The 21,775-nt window shown below is 43.6% G+C and overlaps 4 protein-coding genes, 2 long non-coding RNA genes and 1 pseudogene across 6 annotated transcripts; 1 reads left to right on the plus strand and 6 right to left on the minus strand.

The window, feature by feature from the left end:
* Window positions 1–185: 185 nt before the first annotated feature.
* On the minus strand, window positions 186–1,563 carry LOC120681006. The gene is made up of 3 exons (XM_039962566.1): window positions 1,404–1,563; window positions 705–998; window positions 186–568 (listed from the first exon to the last, which is right to left on the minus strand). Exons 1-3 carry the CDS (start codon window positions 1,561–1,563, stop codon window positions 186–188), a joined length of 837 nt encoding a protein of 278 aa, XP_039818500.1.
* Window positions 663–4,014, minus strand: LOC120680557 (annotated as a pseudogene).
* Window positions 4,015–4,617: 603 nt separating this feature from the next.
* On the minus strand, window positions 4,618–6,688 carry LOC120681007. The gene is made up of 8 exons (XM_039962567.1): window positions 6,544–6,688; window positions 6,272–6,394; window positions 6,062–6,208; window positions 5,892–5,969; window positions 5,653–5,793; window positions 5,385–5,543; window positions 5,183–5,266; window positions 4,618–5,094 (listed from the first exon to the last, which is right to left on the minus strand). The coding sequence occupies exons 1-8, from the start codon at window positions 6,686–6,688 to the stop codon at window positions 4,994–4,996; spliced, it is 978 nt and encodes a 325-aa protein (XP_039818501.1). The 3' UTR covers window positions 4,618–4,993.
* A 2,353-nt stretch (window positions 6,689–9,041) lies between these two features.
* Window positions 9,042–11,063, plus strand: LOC120681008 (protein FAR1-RELATED SEQUENCE 5-like). The gene is made up of 3 exons (XM_039962568.1): window positions 9,042–9,179; window positions 9,654–9,897; window positions 10,123–11,063. The coding sequence occupies exons 1-3, from the start codon at window positions 9,042–9,044 to the stop codon at window positions 11,061–11,063; spliced, it is 1,323 nt and encodes a 440-aa protein (XP_039818502.1).
* Window positions 11,064–16,488: 5,425 nt separating this feature from the next.
* Window positions 16,489–17,030, minus strand: LOC120681495. Its single transcript, XR_005677892.1, has 3 exons — window positions 16,917–17,030; window positions 16,665–16,810; window positions 16,489–16,536 (listed from the first exon to the last, which is right to left on the minus strand). It is a non-coding gene; the product is annotated as an uncharacterized LOC120681495 (long non-coding RNA).
* Window positions 17,031–17,259: 229 nt separating this feature from the next.
* On the minus strand, window positions 17,260–17,946 carry LOC120684046. Its single transcript, XR_005679048.1, has 4 exons — window positions 17,928–17,946; window positions 17,687–17,827; window positions 17,435–17,536; window positions 17,260–17,347 (listed from the first exon to the last, which is right to left on the minus strand). It is a non-coding gene; the product is annotated as an uncharacterized LOC120684046 (long non-coding RNA).
* A 97-nt stretch (window positions 17,947–18,043) lies between these two features.
* On the minus strand, window positions 18,044–18,999 carry LOC120681009. The gene is made up of 3 exons (XM_039962569.1): window positions 18,678–18,999; window positions 18,237–18,530; window positions 18,044–18,049 (listed from the first exon to the last, which is right to left on the minus strand). Exons 1-3 carry the CDS (start codon window positions 18,990–18,992, stop codon window positions 18,044–18,046), a joined length of 615 nt encoding a protein of 204 aa, XP_039818503.1. The 5' UTR covers window positions 18,993–18,999.
* Window positions 19,000–21,775: the final 2,776 nt, after the last annotated feature.

Genomic DNA, 21,775 nt, shown 5'->3' on the forward strand with positions numbered 1-21,775 from the left:
TTGTTTACACATGTACACCAAACATTTATCAAAACATTCAGATAATCAGGGAGGTCATAATCTCCAAACGTGTGACCTGCATGAACAACATATATGCTTAGAAGAGCATGCATGCACATGACTATGAGTGCATAAATGCAATTACTACATCCTATGGCTATATAAAGTTGCTGCACAAACACACCTCACAATTTCAAGACATCTGTGTATACAATATTCTTCGTACTCTTTCCAGCAGGATCGATGTTCATGTTTCTCTTTGCAAGAACCCACGTACTCTCACGAGATACACCTCTTGACAGAGCCACATACAATTGTATGTGTGAAAAGACAGGCTTGGGGAGGTAGATACCTACATTAGGTATGGTCTGCCCCTGCGCCTTGTTAATTGTCATCGCAAAACTCAACCTGATGGGGAATTGCTTCCTCTTAAACTTGAATGGAAGAGTGAGGTCTTCGGAAGGAGACATTGGTATCCTTGGTATGAACACCCTCTTTCCTGCATGCTGCCCATTAACAATCTCAGCATCAATCGAATTATTCTGGAATCCCCGTACCACCAGCCGAGCTCCATTGCAAAGGCCATTATGAGGATCAAGATTACGAAACAATATAACAGGACAATTCTTCTTAACCTTCAACTCATGAGGGGGCAGCCCATTAGAGGTAATCGAGTTGAGAAAAATCAAGAGGATAATTATTACGTGAGTCATCATCCACAGAGTCGAAGCTATAGAAAATCTTCTGCTTCCCCGGAAATCTATCAATCATAAGTGCATTCACGGCATCAACATGTTCATTCATGGTGGATAGTATCGCACACTCGCGCATATAAGAGGTAGAAGTGCAATTAGCAACAAGATTCGGGAACACCTGATCAATAAGGATGTCAATGGAATCATCCTCCGGAGGATTGTGAATCAAAATGTCATCAGGAAGCCACACGTGGTCACCCTCAAATGCTTCCTCGGTCCCATTACCAATCCTCAATAAGTAATCTGCAAACCATGTATCAGCCTGAGCTCGCATGTTCTAGGTCAACCTGATCCGCCGAACACTTTCCCATATGTATGATGTCAGTAAGGTTGCATCAGTGATCTGAGCTCTTGTTCCACGCGGCACCACAGGAAGAACCTGTCTGAAGTCACCACCAAACAACATAACCTTCCCTTCAAACACCATATCACAACTCATTATATCCCTAAGTGACCTATTAAGAGCCTCAACTGCTTGCCTCTTAGTCATTGCAACCTCATCCCATATTATCAGAGATGCCTTTCTAAGCAGCTCTATTGTGCCACTCTACTTTGTAAAGCTACACATAGTATTGCCACTCAGTTTTATTGGAATCTTGAAGCGAGAATGTGTGGTGCGCCCACCAGGCATAATGGAAGCAGCTATACCAGATGTAGCAATAGCAACAACAATAAGATCCATAGACTGCACCTTAGCAATCAAAGTTTTGTAGAGATAAGTTTTACCGGTGCCGCCTGGACCATCTACAAAGAACACCTGTCCTTTGTTCTTCAAAACATGATCAAGAATTTCCTCATAACCAGCCATTTGTTCTGCATTAAGTGTCTCAACAATCTTTAGATGATCCTCATCAAACCCATGGTTCTGCTCCTCAGTAAGTTCCCTATAATGATCCCTTGATCGCTCTTCCTCTGTAAAATATGACTATATAACAAAAATTTGCATGAGTTGAAATTATTAGAAATGGTAGTGGTACTCAAATTATATGTATGTATGTATGTATGTATGTATGTATGTATGTATGTATGTATGTATGTATGTATGTATGTATGTATGTATGTATGTATGTATGTATGTATGTATGTATGTATGTATGTATGTATGCATGTATAACTAAAGCATTCGAGATTACTCACCAGTCAGGTGTACCTCCGGCAAACCGTAGTGCCTGATATCCTTGCCCATAGATGTCAAATGATATGATATATCTCTAAGCACCATCTGTTCAATTCTCGAGCTGTTGTCACATGTACGACGAAAATCCTCAGACATAGCGTCAAGATGGTTATCCCAAAGACGTCGTATATTAGTACACTCACAAAAAACCATTATAGTGGCGAAAAGCCTTCGCAATGAACAAGCATCCTGAACTGAGCCGATTCCGTGAGGCAATCATCAAGTGACTTGTCTAATTCAACAAGCCCCATAACCCCACATGCCTGTCTAAATGTCGCATACATAACACCCCGCCATGTTCTCAGATTCTCATACGAGGTTGCACCTCTAACATGGTTCAACATGATCCGAAGGTAGTACCTCTCACCTTCGGCAGGATTTCCATAGACCAACCTGCCAATCTGAATCCTTTTAACCTTCCTAGGCTTCCATAACTTCTTTGACTTGTTCTAGGTGAAGTGCTCAGGAAACTCTCTATGGAGATATTGGCGAGTTGCAGGGTTTGATCTATTCACATTGAAATACTCTGTAAGCATGGACCTCTATGATTTTTCAGACTTGACAACATTATTCATGTTATCAGTAGACTTATAGGCAACCATATGCATACCCTCAAGGTGTACCTGCATCTGCAGTACAGGTGGAGACATAGAATACAACTTAAATGCATATAATTTGTACACAGCCTCTATAGCAGTTATCATCCTAGAATCTCTATACTGTTTTATCTCATTGATTACTTTCTTCCCATTATCCTTAGGCTCAAGAGAGAAAGATGCACGATCATGCCCTTTATATATATATTTGTATAGATACTTAACAGACTTAATACTGCAACAGATCTCTACATTAATATGGCAATTATACCTCATCAGCAGGACTGGATTATAAGGAACCACCCATCGGTTATCAAGCCATTCCTTACGCACCTTCACTTTCTGCCCATCCTCTCGTCTTCTGTATACTGGATAAGAGTCCTTTCCTTGCTGCGTACTTTCACTGAACTGGCGAGGGTACCGGAAGCGACATTCACCATCAACCATGCATGGACAGTCCTTGTTTAGAACTCCACACGGACCATGCATCATATGTTTGCATACAAGCTTATGTAACTCAGGATACTTTTTCTTGTCAGGCAGTTCAGCTGAAATATATCTATCATAATCATCAGGACTCTTTAGCTTACTCCCGGACTCCATAACCAGTAGAAAGTGCTCATGTGGCAGGCCCCTCTTCTGAAACTCTGTTACATGCGCCCATGCAGCAACCGTGCCCAAGTGACCCTTTTTAATCAAAAAATCATGAAGGTCCAACAACTTAGCATGATACACTCTCGCAACAACATCAGGTCGATCTTGGGGTGTCTGTCCTGGCAGCCAATTCTGCAACTATCTCATCCCAATACGGATTGCATGTCATTGTTACAAAGAAATCTGGCTTCCCATACCGTGTAACCAGTGTCATTGCATCCATGAACCTACTTTGCACATCACGATCACTGCCAGGAAAATCCTTACTCAAAACAACCCTGAGCCCAGCCTTCGAAGCATCAGCCTCTCCAGCGGCGAGCATGTCAAGAAGACCCTGACCACAGAAGAATTGTAAAATTTTAGATGCTAATTGATGCAATTACATTCAATTGCGACTTGATGGCTCATAGTTAAATCAAAGCTCACCTGATATAAATCTGCATGAATTATAGCCTGATTTGCTGGCTTTGCGTACCAATCTAGACGCATTGGCTCAACCTTGACATACATATCTACTGCAAATTGCTGGAAGAGCCGACCAGCATGAAAGAACACATTGAATTGACCTTCACGAATCTGTAGCTTGAAACAATAGTACTCTCTTGCAGTGATGTGACGCCGAGATCCTCCACCAGCTGTTAGATGTAGAGAGTGTTGGAAGGTGAGTCCATATCATTACTTAATATTATTTCAATATATAATGCATGTATAATACATAATATAAAACAATAAATGGAAAGTGTTCATACCTATGTCATCAAGCTCATCGTTGGGATCATCCTCATCCCCACTTTGCTCATCCATATCATGGTCTTCCCCATTAAAATTGTAATACACTAAATGTTGGTGTTTTCCCTTTTTAGGAGGCTACAACTGAACTGCGCCTGATTCCCCATCAGAAAGATCATCTGTGAATGAGATAATATATGTTTACTCTCCAAAACAGCAATAAATAATCAATAATATTATCTACTATATTTGAAAGATAATTGGACTATACTAAACAAACCTTGATTCTTACGCTTCATATACTTTCTCTTCGGCTTAGCAGGTGGTGGATCCTGATATTCAATCTTTTTATCCTCCCATCCAGTCTCACCACCAGGACACAACACAGGGTTGGCTAATGGGTCATAGCAACCATGGTACGCCCTGATATAGTGAGGTCGATCCTCACTGCCATATATTATTGTGCTGCGAGAAAACCGCTGCTGAGGGTCATTACCATCCATCCATATACCAGCGACCTGATCCATCCCAGGGGCATTATATCTCCTTTGATCAACAGATATACTTGTATTAAGTTCAATGTTGTACTCTGCAAAGTTAGACACCGAACCGAGATTCTTAAATAGAAGCACATATGGATTGTCTTGCAGAATCCTCAAAATCAATCGGATCATTGAAGTATCAAGCTTAGGAGACCTCTTGACCCTATGCGCAATGGTCTCATCAGTGTCATAAAAATATAGTTGCATATGTCATGGCCCTCTCCCACCAGGAATAAGCTGATCCAATCTATGATAAATCTGACCGTGTGCTTTAAAACAATAGACACCAGTACCTCTTGCAGATGCGAGATTATGATCAATGGAAACTCCAAAGCTTGTGAATGAGAAGTGACTGTTAAAATAACGAATGTGCTTCCTAAAATATTTTGCATCGTTGTCAGTCTAACTGGCAAACAAGCGGCGGAGCTCAACCGGTATCTCTGGAATATATATATTAACCTTCCCTTTCCTGCAACAGAAGGCAGGCCCTTCACCTGAGAACCTCTTTGCATGGCAGAATTGACAGTTTTTTTGCCTTTTTCAGAACATGATGTTTTTTTGGAAGATCCTTGTACACTGCATCATACGGATCTGAACCTCTGTACCCAATATCAGCATCAACACATACTGGTACTGGAAATCTGCGGGATTATAGTGAAATAAGGGATTGTTTATTAATTAAAAATATATATTAATATATTAGTGAGTCCATTCGGATTAGTAACTGACCCTGGTGATGAAATACGCGTGCTTCGTCGTCCTCTATATCAGCAGGTCCATAATCCTCGGGGTTCAGTTGATCAAAATCATTTTCTATTAAGTAATACAAGCAACAAATCACTTCATCATTTTATTTACTTTAATCATTATGAAAACACAAACTTAGGGTACTATTAATAATTTGGATAGGTATGAAAATCATTAAACATACCTTCAACACCATGCATTGGATCATCTGGTTCCCATAATCCCGAGTCAAACTGATCATCTCCATCCACATTTCTAGTGCGTGCCCTAGTTAATGGAGGAGACTTCTGTTGCGTCAACACAGACTGTAAGTTCCCGGTAACAGGCGTATTTATTTGTTCACCTGAAATTGTAGGCTAAATATTATAGTACACATATAGAAAAAATTATAGTCCTCAACAAAATAATATATCCAACCTATAAGCAAACTGGTAGGACCACGTTGTATATACCTGTCAAATAATTGTTCTTCTGGCGTCTTCCTTCATTAGTTTTGACTATCTTTTCATGTCTTAACAGAGGCGGCATCTCAGCATACCTCTTCCTGTCCCTATCTTTTTTAATGCTTTCACGCGATACTTCATCTTTTTCATCTGTAAAGATAAAGAAAATAGAAAATAATTAGGTTAGATGCAAATATAACGACCAGATCACACTCGAAGCCTATACAAGCAACGTCTGTAAAATGAACCTATCGCAGGGGCCAGCCCAAACTCTTGAGTGAAACAAGGTTCTTTTGTGCCGAGGACTGGTGACTGAAATGTCAGGCCTGTATTAAAATTATATAATATAATTTTATAAGCAGTCACAAAACTTACTCAACAAATATTATAAATTTATAATTAAAACATACTGACAAACCTGCACTTTTCATAATATTGTATCTTTCCCTTTCCTTGGTATTCCTTTCGGTCCTTTCCTCAATGGACATTGTTGCAAACCTAATTCGCTCCCTCTCTCTTTTTTTCTGTTTTCTTGCACTACCAGGCGAGACCATGGCAGCATCGTCTGCCATAACAAAAAAAATGAAGATCACATGGAATGCAAGAAATAATAACCACTTCATTATACCTGTTATCACAGTGTCTGTGTCGGTCCTAGCAATATTGCTCCTGGTGCAAAAGGTCCGTGTATATGAATCATTGCGACGAAGCCAATCTGATGAATCATTTGCCCCAGTAGCTAGTAGGACATCTGCAACAGATATATAGTGGGTTGCAACACTGAAACATGGGGTTCCATCCAAAGCACATTGAAATCTATACATATCTACATATAAATTAATTGTAATAATTGTACAAAACCAATTCCACGTTGATTCATGGGCACGTGTATTCGCTCACTTGCACCAATACCAGCAGTTCCATTCAAAACTACAGTTCCATCCACATGCAACAGAGCCGAGAGTGGGGTGCCAGACAGTCCTACAACAGATATATAGTGGGTTGCAATTTCACATTGAAACATGGAATTCCATCCGAAGCACATCGAAATCTATTCTTTTATACATATAAATTAACTGTAATCATTGGACAAACCAGTTTCGTGTTGACTCATGGGCATGTGTATTTGCTCACTTGCACCAACACCAGCAGCTCCATTCAAAACCGCAGTTCCATCCAAATGCAATAGATCTGAGTGTGGGGTGCCTGACAGTCCTATCACCATGCCATAGCATTAATCATTCTTTCAAGAAAAAAAGTATATAAGAAATAGGACTAACCTGCAGTCCCAGCAATGTGGATCACCGCCGACTTCGGTGTGTCCACCAAACATGGAATTCCATCAGCATGTAACAATGCCGACTAGGGTGTATCCGTCAATCCTGATATCAATAACTTTCATAATTTATGTATCACACAGTATTTGGCATATAACTTTCACAAATTATCTAGCAACATGTAACGTGTAACGAACCTACAGATTGCTTCTCTGCCTTCTTTCGATCATAGTTTTCCTTTTTCTTTGCATTAAGTTTTGCCTTCTTATCTGGCGGCATATTCGCATAACGATCTCTAGCTTTTTGACGCCTAACGTTTCTTAGATCATCATCTAAGAAACAGACGTGCACACATACATCTAAGAATTAGTTTTCCAGATATTGTAATTGAATCAACTAATATGTTGTGGCACTCACCGTCTTCAAGAACTCTTGTCCTTTTTTTAGAACCAAAATCTTGATTCTGTGCGTTGGTTATGTCCCCAAGCGGAACACGCTGGTCGTTGGAGTCGCGGTGCGCCGTCGATGTAGACTGTGGTCGTCGTCGTGGTTGCACCGTCCAGTGTGATCGCGGCGTCGGATGTGGTCGGCGCGATTGGTCGCGGCGTCAACGTAGAGCGTGGTCGTCCAGTGTCCGGTGTCCGTTCTTGTCGTGGCGTCGACGTAGACTCGCGCTGTCCGGCGTGGTCACGGCAATTGGACGTGAGGCCATCGGTACGTGATCAGAACACGCAAAAAGAAATTCATCAGTATGGTTTATACCTTCCAAACAGCGTCGTCTGAGCAACCGCCGTCGGGATCTGTGCCGGGCGTCGGGCACGGCGAAAGTGCCGGCGCCGAGCGTCACGCACGGCGATGACCAGGACAAAGGAGGGCCAGCGCGCGAGCCGTCGAAGCAGAGGTCGTCGGAGCAGCGCTCGTCGGGAGTCAGGGCAGTCAAGAGCCGTGGCCGTCGGAGCAGCCGCCGTCGGGATCGAGTGCCGGCCGTCGGGCGCGGCGAGTCGTCGGGTGCGCGCGGCGAGCGTGAGCCCGTCGGGATCGAGTGCCGTCCGTCGGGCGCGGCGAGCAAGCGTGGCGAGTGCGCGGCGAGCCGTTGGGCGCGCGCGGCGAGCGGGCACGGCGAGCGAGCGTGCGGCGATGATTCAGGCGCGCGACCGCGCGTGGTGCTCACCTTCCAAACTGATCAACGTGATTTATTGCTCACCTTGCAAATTGCTGATTTGTTGCTCGCCTTCCAAAAATAAAAACTGATCAACGCGGATCATTGACGGGGCACCTTCCGAATTGCTGATTTGTTGCTTGCCTTCCAAAAATAAAAACTATTCAACGCGGATCAGGGAGGGGCACCTTCCAAATTGCTGATTTGTTGCTTGCCTTCCAAAAATCAAAACTGATCAACGCGGATCAGGGAGGGGCGCGACCAATGAGGGGGCGGGTACAGGGAGGGCGGGTATAGAATGGGAGTGGGATAAGGCGCGACGGGTCACGCATAGCGTGACCGCGCGACCCCGACGCCCCGTACCCCTTCCTTTTGGAGGGGAGCGCCATCCATCTGATAAAAAAAACTCCCACCCCCCCTCGTCCCGCCCCGTCAGCCGCCGCCAGGCTTCGTGCCGCGCTGCCAAAACCTCCATCTTCCCCCCACATCGGCCGACGCCAGAGCTCCGTGACTCCTCCTCGGCGACCGCTCGCTGCCATCCCCTTCAGTCGTGCCTGCCTCTTCCCACTCGGCATCTTCATCCCGTCAGAAAAAAGGTGCCCCCCTCCTTCACATCCTGCTTGCTGCACCTCTGATCTTGGGGTGCAGCACGCATTGATCTTGTTCTACGTATCAATTTTGTCTCCAATTTCTCTGTCTGCATGTTTTTCCCTGATCTAAATCTGTTATTTTGACTTGTCTGTCCGAAGTGTCAAGTTAGTTTGTTGTTGTGTCAAACTACGGTTTGCAGAAAATTGTCAACTTGATAGTAACAGACTTCTCTCCTTTTGCTATTTGCAGCTCAAAAAAAAGATGTCGTCTGTAGAGGGGTTTGACCTTAATATTGAACCAGCAATGTTAGTTTCGCATATGATCCTGTTACTGTTTATTTGATCAATGTGTCGCAAGATGATCCTATTGCTATGTCTCAAGATGATCCTGTTGCCATACCTCCTGTCCCTACTCTAGCAAGTTCATCAATGCCTGTAGAATCTGATGGTCTCACAGTGCCAACAGCTCAAACTGCTACAGATGGGGGTGATGTAGAGGATGGTATTGAGGTTCTATCAACACCGCAAGAGCCCTATGTTGGCATGACATTTAGCACCCCGCAAGATGCTAGGGTTTAATATAATAGGTATGCTAGACACACTGGTTTTTCCATCAGAATTGACACCTCCCGTGAATCCAAAAAGGACAATGACAAGAGGAAAGTTATTTTTGTATGCCAAAAAGCTGGTGTCAATAAAAAGCCAAAACTTGATGAGGAAGGACCGATAACTGAGAAGAAGATAGTGAGGCAAAGGCGCAGAGATTATGTTGATAGGACTCGCTGTCCTGCACGTATGATTGTGAGAAAAACAGCCCCATCTCAATGGGAGGTCGTTCACTTTGAGCGGGAGCACAATCATGAGTGTGTGAAGAAGTTCTTTCTTACAAAGTACATGAAGTCCCATAGAGAGATACCCGCTGAAGAGAAAGAGTTCATAAAGTTTCTTCATGGGTGTTGCATAACAACTACGCGCGCTTACCAGATAATGGTTGAGTTGTATGGTGGTATTGAAAACTGTCCATACACGGAAGGTGATGCAAAAAATTTGAGAGTGGAGTACCGTGCTGAGTATCGAGGAAAGGACATGAAAGCAACCCTTGATCACTTTGAGGAACTGAAGAAAGAGGATCCTGATTTCATTTACGGTTATACCCTTGATGAATTTGATAGGGTTGAGAATCTATTTTGGGTTGATGGTGCAGCAAGGAAGTCATATGAGCTCTATGGTGATTGTATATCTTTTGACACAACTTACTTGACCAACATGTATAATATGTCGTGTGCTCCTTTCATAGGTAAAAACATCTCATTGGTGTTTTGCGCATGTCCTTTTTTTTCTATTGTATCAATTTATGTGCTTTATTATGTGGCAAGTTGTGTTTTGCTTGTGTAGCAACTTAATATTTACAGGTATCAATTTATGTATTTTTCCCCTTGTATCAATTTGACAGGTATTGACAGAAATGGAATAACTATTCAGCTTGGTTGTGGCTTCATGAGGAATGAAAAAACAGAAGCTTTTGTGTGGTTGTTTACTGAGTTCAAGAAGGCTATGGGTGACAGAGATCCTATTAATATTATCACTGATCAAGATTTGGCGATCGCGGCTGCGATTGCTCAAGGTTTTACCACTTCAGTCCATAGGAACTGTAGGTGGCACATCATGGAGAATGCTAGGAAAAGATTGGGGGCTTTCTTAGATGGTAAACCAGGCTTGGCTGATGATTTCAATGATTGTGTTGACAATAGCTTCTCAATTGTAGAGTTTGAATTCAAATGGCAAGCTATGCTGGATAAACATGAGATCAATGATGATGAAAGATTCAAGCATTTGTATGAAATGAGAAATTGCTGGGTTCCGGCTTACTTCATGAACAACTTCTTCCCCTTTCTGCAAACAACAACACGGAGTGAAGGATTCAATGCTGTCCTGAAGCGATATGTGAACCCAATGAATTCAATACTAAACTTTGTTCACCAGTACAAGAAAATACAGGATAGAATATTCGGCAAACAAACAATACATGAGGCTAATACAACTGTCAAGGTTCCGCACTACTTGACTGGCCACCCCATGGAAAGACAAATGAAGCAAATGTACACAAGGAAGTTGTTCAATATTTTCCAGGATGAGCTACAGCTGAGTTCTAGTTACTATATTGTTCGAGTTGAAGGTGATAGCTTACTTGATGTTGTTCCATATGGGCGCTGTCCCGATCTCTTATATGGGAAGAGAACATTTAGGGTTTCAACAAACAGTGTTGATGGTTTGTATAGCTGTGATTGTTGCAAGTTTCAGAGGGACGGGGTTCTTTGCTGCCATATACTAAAGGTGTTTGATGCACTTGCTGTCCGTGAGGTGCCATGTCATTACATTTGGAAAGGCGAATGATGGTGACAATGTGGAAGTTGCTGGTGAGCCGCTGCAGGCCACGCAAATTTCAAACCTGGGGAGGTATGCTGTTCGTTACCATACAATTTGCTCCAACTTTGCCCAGTTTGTAAGACCTTTCATGGTTGAGGATGAAAGTCACAACATAGTTTTGAAACATGTCGCTGCGATGCAAGCTGAACTTAATGCACGCAAAAATGGAGGGGTGGCGAGTTCTACTTCACAAGTGCAGTCCAATGTCGCGCAGGCTGGAAGCGTGGTTGGTGGAGGCCGACGTGGTGGTAAGATCTCGAAGAAAAAGGCAAGCAATGCTTCAGGCGCTGATACAACTCCAACTCTTCAAACAGGTATACTAAAAAAGTTAGAAACAAAAAGGCAAATTGACGGTAGTTTGGAGTGATATGAGAGCTTTTCATTTTGACTGTACTTTCTATTTTACATCAGGTGCTGATTTGGGGGTTAAGGATCCAGTTATTACAAAAAGGCAAGGGCGCCCAAGATCGAAGAGAATAAAGAATCTGTTGGGACTGCAACCGCCAAAAAAAATTCCATGTGGCTATTGTGGTTGTACTGAGCATAATACAGCAAATTGCCCATCCAAGCCTGCAAAGAAGCTTACGACGGAATTGTAGAACAAAAAGACATTGGTGCTGCAAACATTTTAGATGGCTCTATCTGAGTGTGTGGTTTTGAGAGAAACACCGATTCTTTGTGTCAACTTGTGTCTGTTGGTGTGTCAAACTATGTCATATTGGTGTGTCAACTTGTGACTACTGGTGTGTGATATCAAAATGTACATTGGTTTATCAGCTTATTGGTATATAAAAAATTTATTGGTCTATAAAATATAGTGTACACGTCTGATCTTCTGGTCGTATTGGTGTGTCAACCGACTTATTCAGCTTGGTTGGTGTGTCACTCGGTTGGTGTGTCACTGTATTATGTTTTGATGATGTGTCAATATGTGTCAAAAAAGGAACTTCTCTGCATGCACAACTCTTGAGGTTTGAACTTAATGGGTGTAACATTGTAACATTGTAGTACTGGCAAGGGGCACACATCATACAATTTCTTTAGCTAAAGACGCATTAAAAAAAGTGACTGACATGAAACACAATAGTGTAGCGAAAATGGCCTCTCATGCCATATTTCAATATAATGTTTTGGCGATTGATGACACACACAACACTTGGACTAATGTGATTGTTAAGATGACTATTCTCAGGCTTTTAGGTTCAAGTGATGACAAAGAGAAGAGAGGCGTAGCAAGGCCCGAAGGGCCACCCCTACGTGAAGAATCGAAGAGACTGTGAAGAAATTCAATACACCGGTTGAACCGACGTTAAGGAAAAGACACACGCCGGTGTAATTGTCCAGAAGCTGGAAACTGAAGACCGGTTGAACCGACGATGCATCGGTCAATTGCATCGGTTCAGTTGTCCAGAGAGGTGGTTTTTGGAGGACCGGTTAAACCGACGATAATTTTACATACACCGGTTGATTGCATCGGTTAAACCGGCGATACACCGGTTAATTGCTAACGGCTAGTTTTTCAAGTAGTAGTTTACATACACCGGTTAAACCGACGATGGCTTTGGAGGTACGTCGGATTATCCGGCGTTAAGCGTTTTTTGGCAGCTTTTCTCCAACGGCTACATTTGCTTGGGCTGCCTATATATACCCCCAAGGCCGGGTCATTTGAGTGTGCTGGAGTTCAAGGAAGTATACAAGAGCTAAAGATCATCTCCAACCACCATAGAGCTTCATTGTACATCATATAGGCTTAAGCACACCTGTGAGAGTGCTTAGTGCTTGTAATAGGGATTAGTTCTTGCGAGAGCTCCCTTGAGAGAAGTCTTGCTGCGGCAAGCAACTTGTGATCCGTCGTGTGACCCTCCGTCTTGGTGTGGAGTAGCAACGACACTTTGTGCGGGGGAAGAGGAGGCCCCCTCCTTGGTGGAGAAGCTCCGTAGTGGATTTCGGCCGGGTGACCAAGAGAGACGGTGGCGGTGCACGAGACTCGGTGTCTTGTGGGCACTTGCCTTTGCTTGCCGGCATCGCCATTGGTGGCGTAGTGCAAGACGGTGATCGGAAGAGCCTCGGTGTCCCGTGGACGTAGGCGTTTATGCCGAACCACGTTACATGACCGTGTCTACTCGGGAGTTTGCATCCCTCTTGCACTTACCTCTTTACTTACCGCATTACGTTTCCGCACTTACTCTACCTTGCATACCTTTACTTACCTAGTTAGTTTGATTAGGATTAGCTAGGTTGCAAGTCTTTTTAGAGGTTAGTAGAGAGTAGCATAGATAAACCTTAGTCATAACTAGCATGCGTAGGACGTGTTAGGTTTATCTTATGCAAGTAGTTTGAGCCCTAGGTTAAAAAGCGATTAGCGACCCTATTCACCCCCTCCCCCTCTAGGGTCGGACACCCCGGTGATCCTTACAAATAGTAATGCCTTTTGTTACACGTCATCCTTGAAAAAAAAAAGAGGGAAAAAACACCGTCCATGCGCCATTTTTTCATTTCTTGCCCCCTTCCGATGTTTCCTCTATGTCCTTTTCCCCATTGATGTGCTACAACCAGCCCCTTCCCCCCTATTGTTTGGATAGACGAAATAAACAACAAGTTACTTCACCAGGGGTGGAGTACATGATAGGGGGGAAAGAAGAGAAAAAAGAATGCTTTGCTAAACTTTGAGTAGTGACTTACTTTGTCTCGCTTCCTTGACAGAGAGTGCTCTTCCAATCAGCTTGGTTTGTTGGACTAGTGATCCACTGGTGAAGAACTTGTTTCCGCAAATTTACCTGACTAGATCCAATAAACTTGGGCAGCCTGCTTCCATCCCAAAACTCAATCGCCTTGAGGGTGAACAATCCGCAGTCATGGCTGCCGTGGACAAAAAATAAAAAGTGTGTACATCATTAAAATGTTAGATAAAAAATAACTATATGATAGAAAAGGACAAGATACAAGAGGGGCGTAGTGTTATGTGCTTACATTCCAAATTGCCAGTAGCCCGAGATAAATCGAAGTTCATAGCTAAAAATATTGGGGACTACGCACCCATTGTGCTTTGCCGTGTACTTCTTCCATAGTGTTATGATCTTCGCGCGAACCATGTGTGCTTTCAGAACCAGTGACTGGGTACCAGAGGTCCTTAGAGAATCAATGACTTGGAACTCTTTATCTGCCAGGTTTAATACAACTGTAAACCAGTGCCCTGCTGCATCCGGTTCATTTTCATTTGTTTCATGGATTGGGAACAAGATCTGGATTCCAGGTGAACAACTTGATAATTAATTCATATGTAAGTTGCTAGTAGGTGATGTAACTTGTGTGCTAAAATGTAAGTAACTAGACATGAAAAAAGGGGGTAAAGAATATTTTCAGGAGCATACCAGATCATATTCTGTGTTGAGAAAATCAAATGCTTTCTCAACCATCCTGCAATACGCTTTTGTTGGCGTCATCATCTTCAACTGTTTGTTTTGCCGTTAAAAAAAAGACACATTATTAGACCCAATTGATAAAAATAGATCATATAATAACTAGATAGGGGAGGGGGGCAAGTAATTTACCCCAACCCATGGTGACATTATTTTCTTCCTCCTTTGTGCTGGATCTTTCGACAATACAAATGTCCCAACTTGGAGCGCAATTGTGTTTAGCGATCTGCCCATGGCCATGCTATTTGCTAGCTCACTCGTAGTAGCTGTGATTTCATTTGACTTGAATGCGTCCGGACTGCGAAACAAAGGGAGAGCTTGTTAGTACTGTTTTATTGTGCATGTGTAGTTTCTTTATTTGTTCACCTACATACCTGGTATCAGCACCGGACCGCGACCTCCACTTGCAAATTTCATTGTATATGGTTTCTTGTTCCGGGCTCAAATGGTTTGTGTTTATGGTGGGGTTTGTGTTTATGGTGGGGTTTGTGTTTATGCTTCGCTGAGTTCTTCATGGCATCATCACAAAGTTGGTCAAACATTGAGGAGGTGATAAAGTCGTCAGTAGTTGATTTAATTGGGCTCTTCTGGGTAACATCATCAAACCCAAGTGAGAAATTGGGTGCGTCTGTGGCATCTCTGTATCCTTTAGATTTCTTGATCTCCTCAATAGTGCACATGATTGGAAGATTGCTTCCTCCCTCACCGGAAATGCCCTGCCAAAACAAAAAGGAAGGAAAAATGTTTGGGGAAAAACATTTGTACTCAATTTGCTGGTTGCATATGTCAGGGTAGTGCTTAAAAACTGCTCGCACCTTTGCTTTCTCATCTAACTTTTTGGCTGCTAGCGGGCCTTTGCTCTCTTCACCCTGGCCGTTTTAGAGAAAAAGGAATATTTACAAACATGCCTTGACATATTGGAAGTGAGAAAAAAGAAAAAGAGAGAAAAGAAAAGGAGGCAAGCAAAAACCTTGTCTGTTGGAAGCGAGGCTTCTACTAGCTTTTCCATTTCAGTTGAAATTTTCCTTGGCTTCCTGGTGTAAATATTTATCCTTTCTGCTGTTGATGATGCTGCAGATGCTTCATCTTTTTTATTTTCATTGCTCTGTTGAAAAAAAAATTGTTGTTTAGAAAGTTGATAGCCAGTGATGTGGAAATTGCTAGTCCAGTGGTGCACAAGTTGACACAATTTATGCACAAGTTGATGCTGAAAAAATGATGTGACCATGTGTACCTGTGGGCTTTTGCTGTTTTGTTTGAGTTCGTTTGAACCCTTTACTTCTTGGGGGAGCTGCATTTTGTCTGAAGTTTTCTTTCCATTATCCTTTTTGGGTGCAAGTGGAGGCAAGTGGCATGTAGCCTTCAGACTTTCAGCAGCCAACTTCTTTCTAGTCATAAAATCTGTCCTTGTAGCAGTTCTCTTGGTCCTCAATTCTTTTTTTGTTTCAGGAGAAAGGTGGTTGTCGATGGCATCTTTAATTTGTTTAGCCTCGAACTTCTCAGATTCTTCTTTGAGTGGCAGATTTAATCCGGAGTCCGGCATAGGTAGTGGCTGCATGCAATCCTCAACCATTTTCTTCACCTCCGTTATTGCACTCACTTCTAAAATCTCTATCGGTTCAAAAACCATTTGCTTTGCAGTCGCACGACCTGATATTGTATCATCAAGTAGCCCTAATGCTTCCATCTCTTCTCTGATACTCAGCGTATTTTCTTCCCTAGGCTCCAGATGGTCATCACTGCACTTGCCTGAGACTTTTGTATCTGCTGTCCCTTTAGAATTTTGAGGTGTTAACCTTTGACTTGCATTCCCACTTTCGTCCCCTATATTGCTTGCAGCTTGCTCTTCGGGATTGTTGGCCCCCCAATATCCTTCATCATCTTGGTCGTCATCTTTCCTTGGTTGTTTGCCTTTAGCATCATCACAATTTGCTAGTGGTGTATTTTTTTGTCTTCTTCTTTGTCATCACCATCTTTGTTGTCTTCTTTGCCTTGAGGGGTACCTTTCTCCTTGCTTTGAACTGAAAATCTCAAACAACAAAAATGAAAAAAAAAGTCATGTAAAAAATGTATAACTTGCCACTTCAGAACTAAGTAAATTGCTCCTTGTACTGAAGAAATTGCTAGTGTAGATTAAAACTCGATATACCTTGTATTTCATCATCATTTTGTTGACTCTGCAGCCCGGTGATGTCAACTTCTTGTGTACCATCTCTTTGTGTTGCAGTAAAGCCGGTGATATCAATGTCTAGCGACTGGGTGTTGCAAGCAAGTTGAGATCCCTCATTTATATCCCTGTGAAAAAAGAAACAAAATTTAGTTTGAAAAAAATATATGATGGGTGAAAAAGAAGACATAATCGTTGAAAAGTTGCTATCCTTAAAAGTTGATGATTGCATACCTACTAACAATAGGATCGTCTTCCCGATCTTCTCCCCCATCTTCTCCCCGATCGTTGCCAGAATCTGAATCGGCATAATCTTCCAATTCCTCACTACTACTTTCCTGACCCTTTCCCCCCATCATCTTGTTTTCTTTTGGATCTGCGCTCACAATTAACAATGGGCTCGTCTTCAGACTCCTCAGCGTACTCGAGATCCCCCCGGAGGGTGTGTCACTTTTATCTTCGAACTCAGCATCTTCGTCTTTTGTTGCTGCCGAGCTGCTCTATTTTTCTGCCGCAGCTGCACGTGTGGCCTGTGCTCTTGCTAGTGCACCTGTGCTGATCGTTGGTTGCTTGCCGTCTTGAGACAGTTTGAAGGTAAGATTTACCACTGCTTCATTGATGGCCAAGCTGAACTCGCTGATGGCTTGCTTGAAGGTGTTCCTATCCTGCATTGATATATTGCAATCTTATATATATTAACATTGATACATTGCACATGATGTGGTGGGAGTGTGAAAAAAAAACTAAATTACCATGGTGACTGATTCAGCGGGCATGTTGGAGTTGACAAACTCATCAATCCTTTCTGGTTGTATGAGCATGTTGGGGGAGTTCATTTGGTACTTAGCTTTGAGCTGCAAAAAAAAAATATGACGTATATAGTCAACTTGACTCAAGGTGGTGATGTAAGTTGATACATTTCCATGAGTAAGTTGAAACTAAGACAACATGCAGATTGATACTCCATGAAAAACTGAGAGAAAAAAAAGGGACAAATGACTCACATGTAACTTCCCGAATTCAGTGCTGGATACCTTGTCCATTGTAGTGATTCTGGTAACCAAGCTTCGTGTCCAAACAGAAGCTCTTACTTTTGCAGTTTGATCTACAATATCACCGGTGTCGAGGGCATCCAAATACAAAATCTGCAGGTAATGTGTGGAACTCAGATTATATAGTTGGGCAAAAACAAATAACTTGCATTGTGTGAATAAAAAAAACACATGGGGGGATAATCCGCCGTACCGTAAGGAGAAAAGGACAGCAAGACACTGATTTCTTTCCTACTTCATTGAACTCCGTGATGCCTCTAATCAATTTTTCAACTACAAGTCTGCACCAATTGTATTTGTTGATCTTTTCTATATCTGCGATCGCATGGAACACCCGCACACACAAACTTGGGTTTGAAGTAGGGCACAAGAATGAGCTGATGGCAAACTCAAGCCAATACCACAGCCATAAGGTGTCACTCCTCTTCTTTCCCTCACCCAATAGCCAATTTTCAGCTTCGGTGAATGTTGGCGCTTTTTGGTCATTTTCATGGTTGAAAACTTTGTAAAATTCTTCATTTGTGTCAGCAAAGCTGTTCTTTGCATAATCGATGTGCTCTCCAACCATTGGGAGCCCCGGGATCCTGTGGACAGCGTGGTCATCAACTTTTATTCTGTCGGATCTTGTGACATCAAATCTCTTGATGAGCCAGGAAGATAGCTTCTCTGGGACTGACCAACATTGAACTAGAAGCAGCCCCCCAAAACCGACTCGTTCGATCTCCTTTTTCTGAGGATCTTCTAGTGTGCTGTTAATAAGTATCAACCTCCTAGCTGATCCCTTTTTCCTCAAGTCCTTGAACATGAAAAAAAAAGTGTAGAAAAAAATCAGTATGTAGCGCTAGAAAAAAATAAAAAACAGTGGCAAAACACACAAGTGCTTCAAGAAATGGGAGGTGTGTGAATAAAAAAAATGCAAAAGGAGAAGGCGGGTGTGTTTAACCTTATCTGGTTGCTTCTTGATTGTGTGGCATTCCTCCACCGCCTCTTTTCCTTTTGATTTCTGCTTTACTTCATCGCCCATGATGATGCTTTTCTTGCGCCTCTTGTTTTCCACATCTTGATCCGGCATTCCCTTGATATCCCTGCAGCTTGCTCTAGTGACTCTCTTCGGCGAGAGGGCAGCATCACTAGCACGCTGTGTTTGTGAGGGCCCACCAGCACCACAACCTCCCAAATCTGATTTAGAAGCTGCTCTTGTATTTCTTCTCGGTGGAGATGGATGTCCCACAGTTTCAAGTTTCCGTTTCTTAGCCATGCTAAAAAAACAGGCACAAAAAATTGAGTTAGAGTATATAAAATGTATATTGACCCTAATGTGATACTATATATTGAGTATGTAACTTGGCGATACAGGGATGTCTGACTTAATACTAAATCTTAATACTAAATCGACGCTATTTGCATGCAAAATTTCACACAACTTGACACTGAAAAATGACTGATGTCAAAATGACTCACTAGATTTCCCCATGTCGTATAATTTGGTTCTATGGGGGCACCAGACATAGGAAACATACAAAAAATGGAATCTGAAAACAACTGATTTGCTGCTGTTTCCTTAAATTCGTAATGGAGAACATTATTCAGTTCTTAATAGATGAATCCAGACGCTATTTGCGTGCAAAAAATTCACATAACTTGACACTAAAAAAAATACAGGATTCCCCCATCGCCGCAGCCAGCGGCAAAAAGAGAGGCATGGGCGCGGCGCCGAAACAATGCTTACGCCATGGCGTCGACGGGTTCCTGTGCTGCAAGGGGGTTCGAGTGGACGACGCAAATGGCGGTGGCAGCGGGGAGCCCCGTCTACCTCTACAGCATGCCGCGGGTCCAGCAACTTCGCTGCATACCTGTACTGCAGGGGGTGTGCGGGTGGAGGCAGCAATGCGCGGCAGCGGCACGGAGCCCCTTCTACCTCTACAACACGCCGTGGATCCTCCGCAACTTTGACACCTACCTTTACAGCTAGGGGGTACGGGTGGACCCGCGGCGATGGCGGGCGGCAGGGCAAGCCCCCCTTCTACCTCGACAGCAAAGCCAACTATGGGTGGAGCAATAGCACGCGGCGCGGGGGCCCCTTCTACCTCCTGCGCCTCCTGCGCGAGCTCGGCTGCGGCACCATGGCGGGGGAGGGCAAGGCAGGGGTGAGATGGCGGGGGGGGGGGGGGAGGGGGAGAGGATGGGGGTTGCAACTCACATTGAATCCGCAGCGGAGCAAGCGACCCCGATCCACTGCCGCCGCTCCTTGACGGAGCCACTGCCGTCGCTCCTCGTCGGCCCTCTGCCGCCGCTCCTCGCCGGCCGGTCCTCTGCTGCCGCTCCTCGCCGGCGACCAGGATCCGCACGGCTGCTCTCGCCCCCCGTCGCAGGAGGCAGCCGTTGGGGTGTGCAGGTGGAGGTGGTGTTTGGGGGACGGAAGGTGAAAGCGGCGTGGGACGGTCAAAACATGCCGAAAAAGGGAGCCTGGGCTCGCGTCGGCCTGCTGGGCTGCGAGGGTCGCGCGTTGGGTTGCTGGCGCGACCCGTCGCCGGATAGACTTTGCGTATAGAATGGCCGGGTGAGAAAAAATTGTTAGTTTTGGTGGAATCATTCTCCATCACTCAGTTTTTTCAATCTGCCAGGTGCTGTCAAACATTTTCGCCTTACCTGTGGGCCAACATGAAGTGTTTTGTGAGGAGTTGGGTAGACTAATTGTTGGTGACAATTGTATTCAAATGTTTCAACTTTTATAGTATAGATATAGACAAGTAAATTTTATCAATGTCAAGGAACGTTACTTGAAGATAATACAACAGAATAAAAAAAAGTAAAATACATGAATACCATTGTATTTGTCATCTTGTTTCAGTTCAGCCACTATACTTAAGAAAACATAATCATGGCTATTAAGTTTGCCTGACTATATATATCAGTATGGTCATTACTGTGGAAATAAATTGAAAATAGATGGATCGATGGAATATTCGAATAGAAATAAGAGGACCAAGGCAATAAATGGACTATAGAATTAGTAAATTGATCACTTACTATCCTTTAGGGTCCTTAGACCTACAACTATTCGCCTAACAAGAAAATGGTGTCCCAATCCACGTCACGGTTTGGTCGTGCTAGATGATACGATATGGTCAAACATGATCCACATCTATATCTATCTATACTATAATCTATACTATAAGAAACGAAAACAATTAAAATAGCCTCCCACCAAAAGTGTTACCCCCACTCTCTGACGAAGGGCCCACGAATCAGATATTTTTTGGTTGAACCAGGCTCGACCAAAATCCCCCGCACGGCAAAACCTATGATTCCACAATGTTTCTGCCTCCGCGGACGTTTTTTTCTCACCGCGGAACCTACCCGCCCAAGCGCCATACCCGCCTCCTTGGGCCCCGTTTGGTTCATGCTAGGAATAGTAGCATGTTAGGAATAGTAATATTTTGACCGCTAATTACGGTGTCAAACAAAGTCAGTTTACAAAACCAACTCCATAACCCCCGCACTAAGAACCCTGAAGAATCTAATGAGGCCTTTAACCGCGTGATTAGATGATAGTTACTGTAGCATCACTGTATCTAATCATTGATTAATTACCGTCATTAGGTTCGTCGCGAAAAGTTACATCCATCTCTGAAAAGGTTTTGCAAATAGACTTCATTTAGCATTTCATGCATGCGAGATTCTTTTTTCGGCTTGCGCGTGCTAGAAACTGGAATGGAACCAAACAGGGCCTTGATTGCAGCGGATAGGCGGATGCGATGGTGTCTTGTGTGATTGCAGCGTGGAGTTCCTCCTTCATCCCTTCCTCCCACCGCGGCGCTTCTCCCCTTCCTTCCCCTTCTCCCTGTCTCGCTGGGACTCAATTTGGGTGACATAGGGTTGGCATGTCACAATGTGACATTTTCTGGATCTCAGCCTTCCAAAACGAATCCAAGGGCTCCCTTTCGTTGGACCCACACGAAGTGAATATTCTCCATCTGAGCTTGACAGACAGGAGACGGAGCCGTCCGCGCTCGTCATCGCCGCCCCCAATCCCGCGGC

The sequence above is a fragment of the Panicum virgatum genome, chromosome 7N (genome assembly GCF_016808335.1).
Source record: "Panicum virgatum strain AP13 chromosome 7N, P.virgatum_v5, whole genome shotgun sequence".
Lineage (NCBI taxonomy): Eukaryota > Viridiplantae > Streptophyta > Magnoliopsida > Poales > Poaceae > Panicum > Panicum virgatum.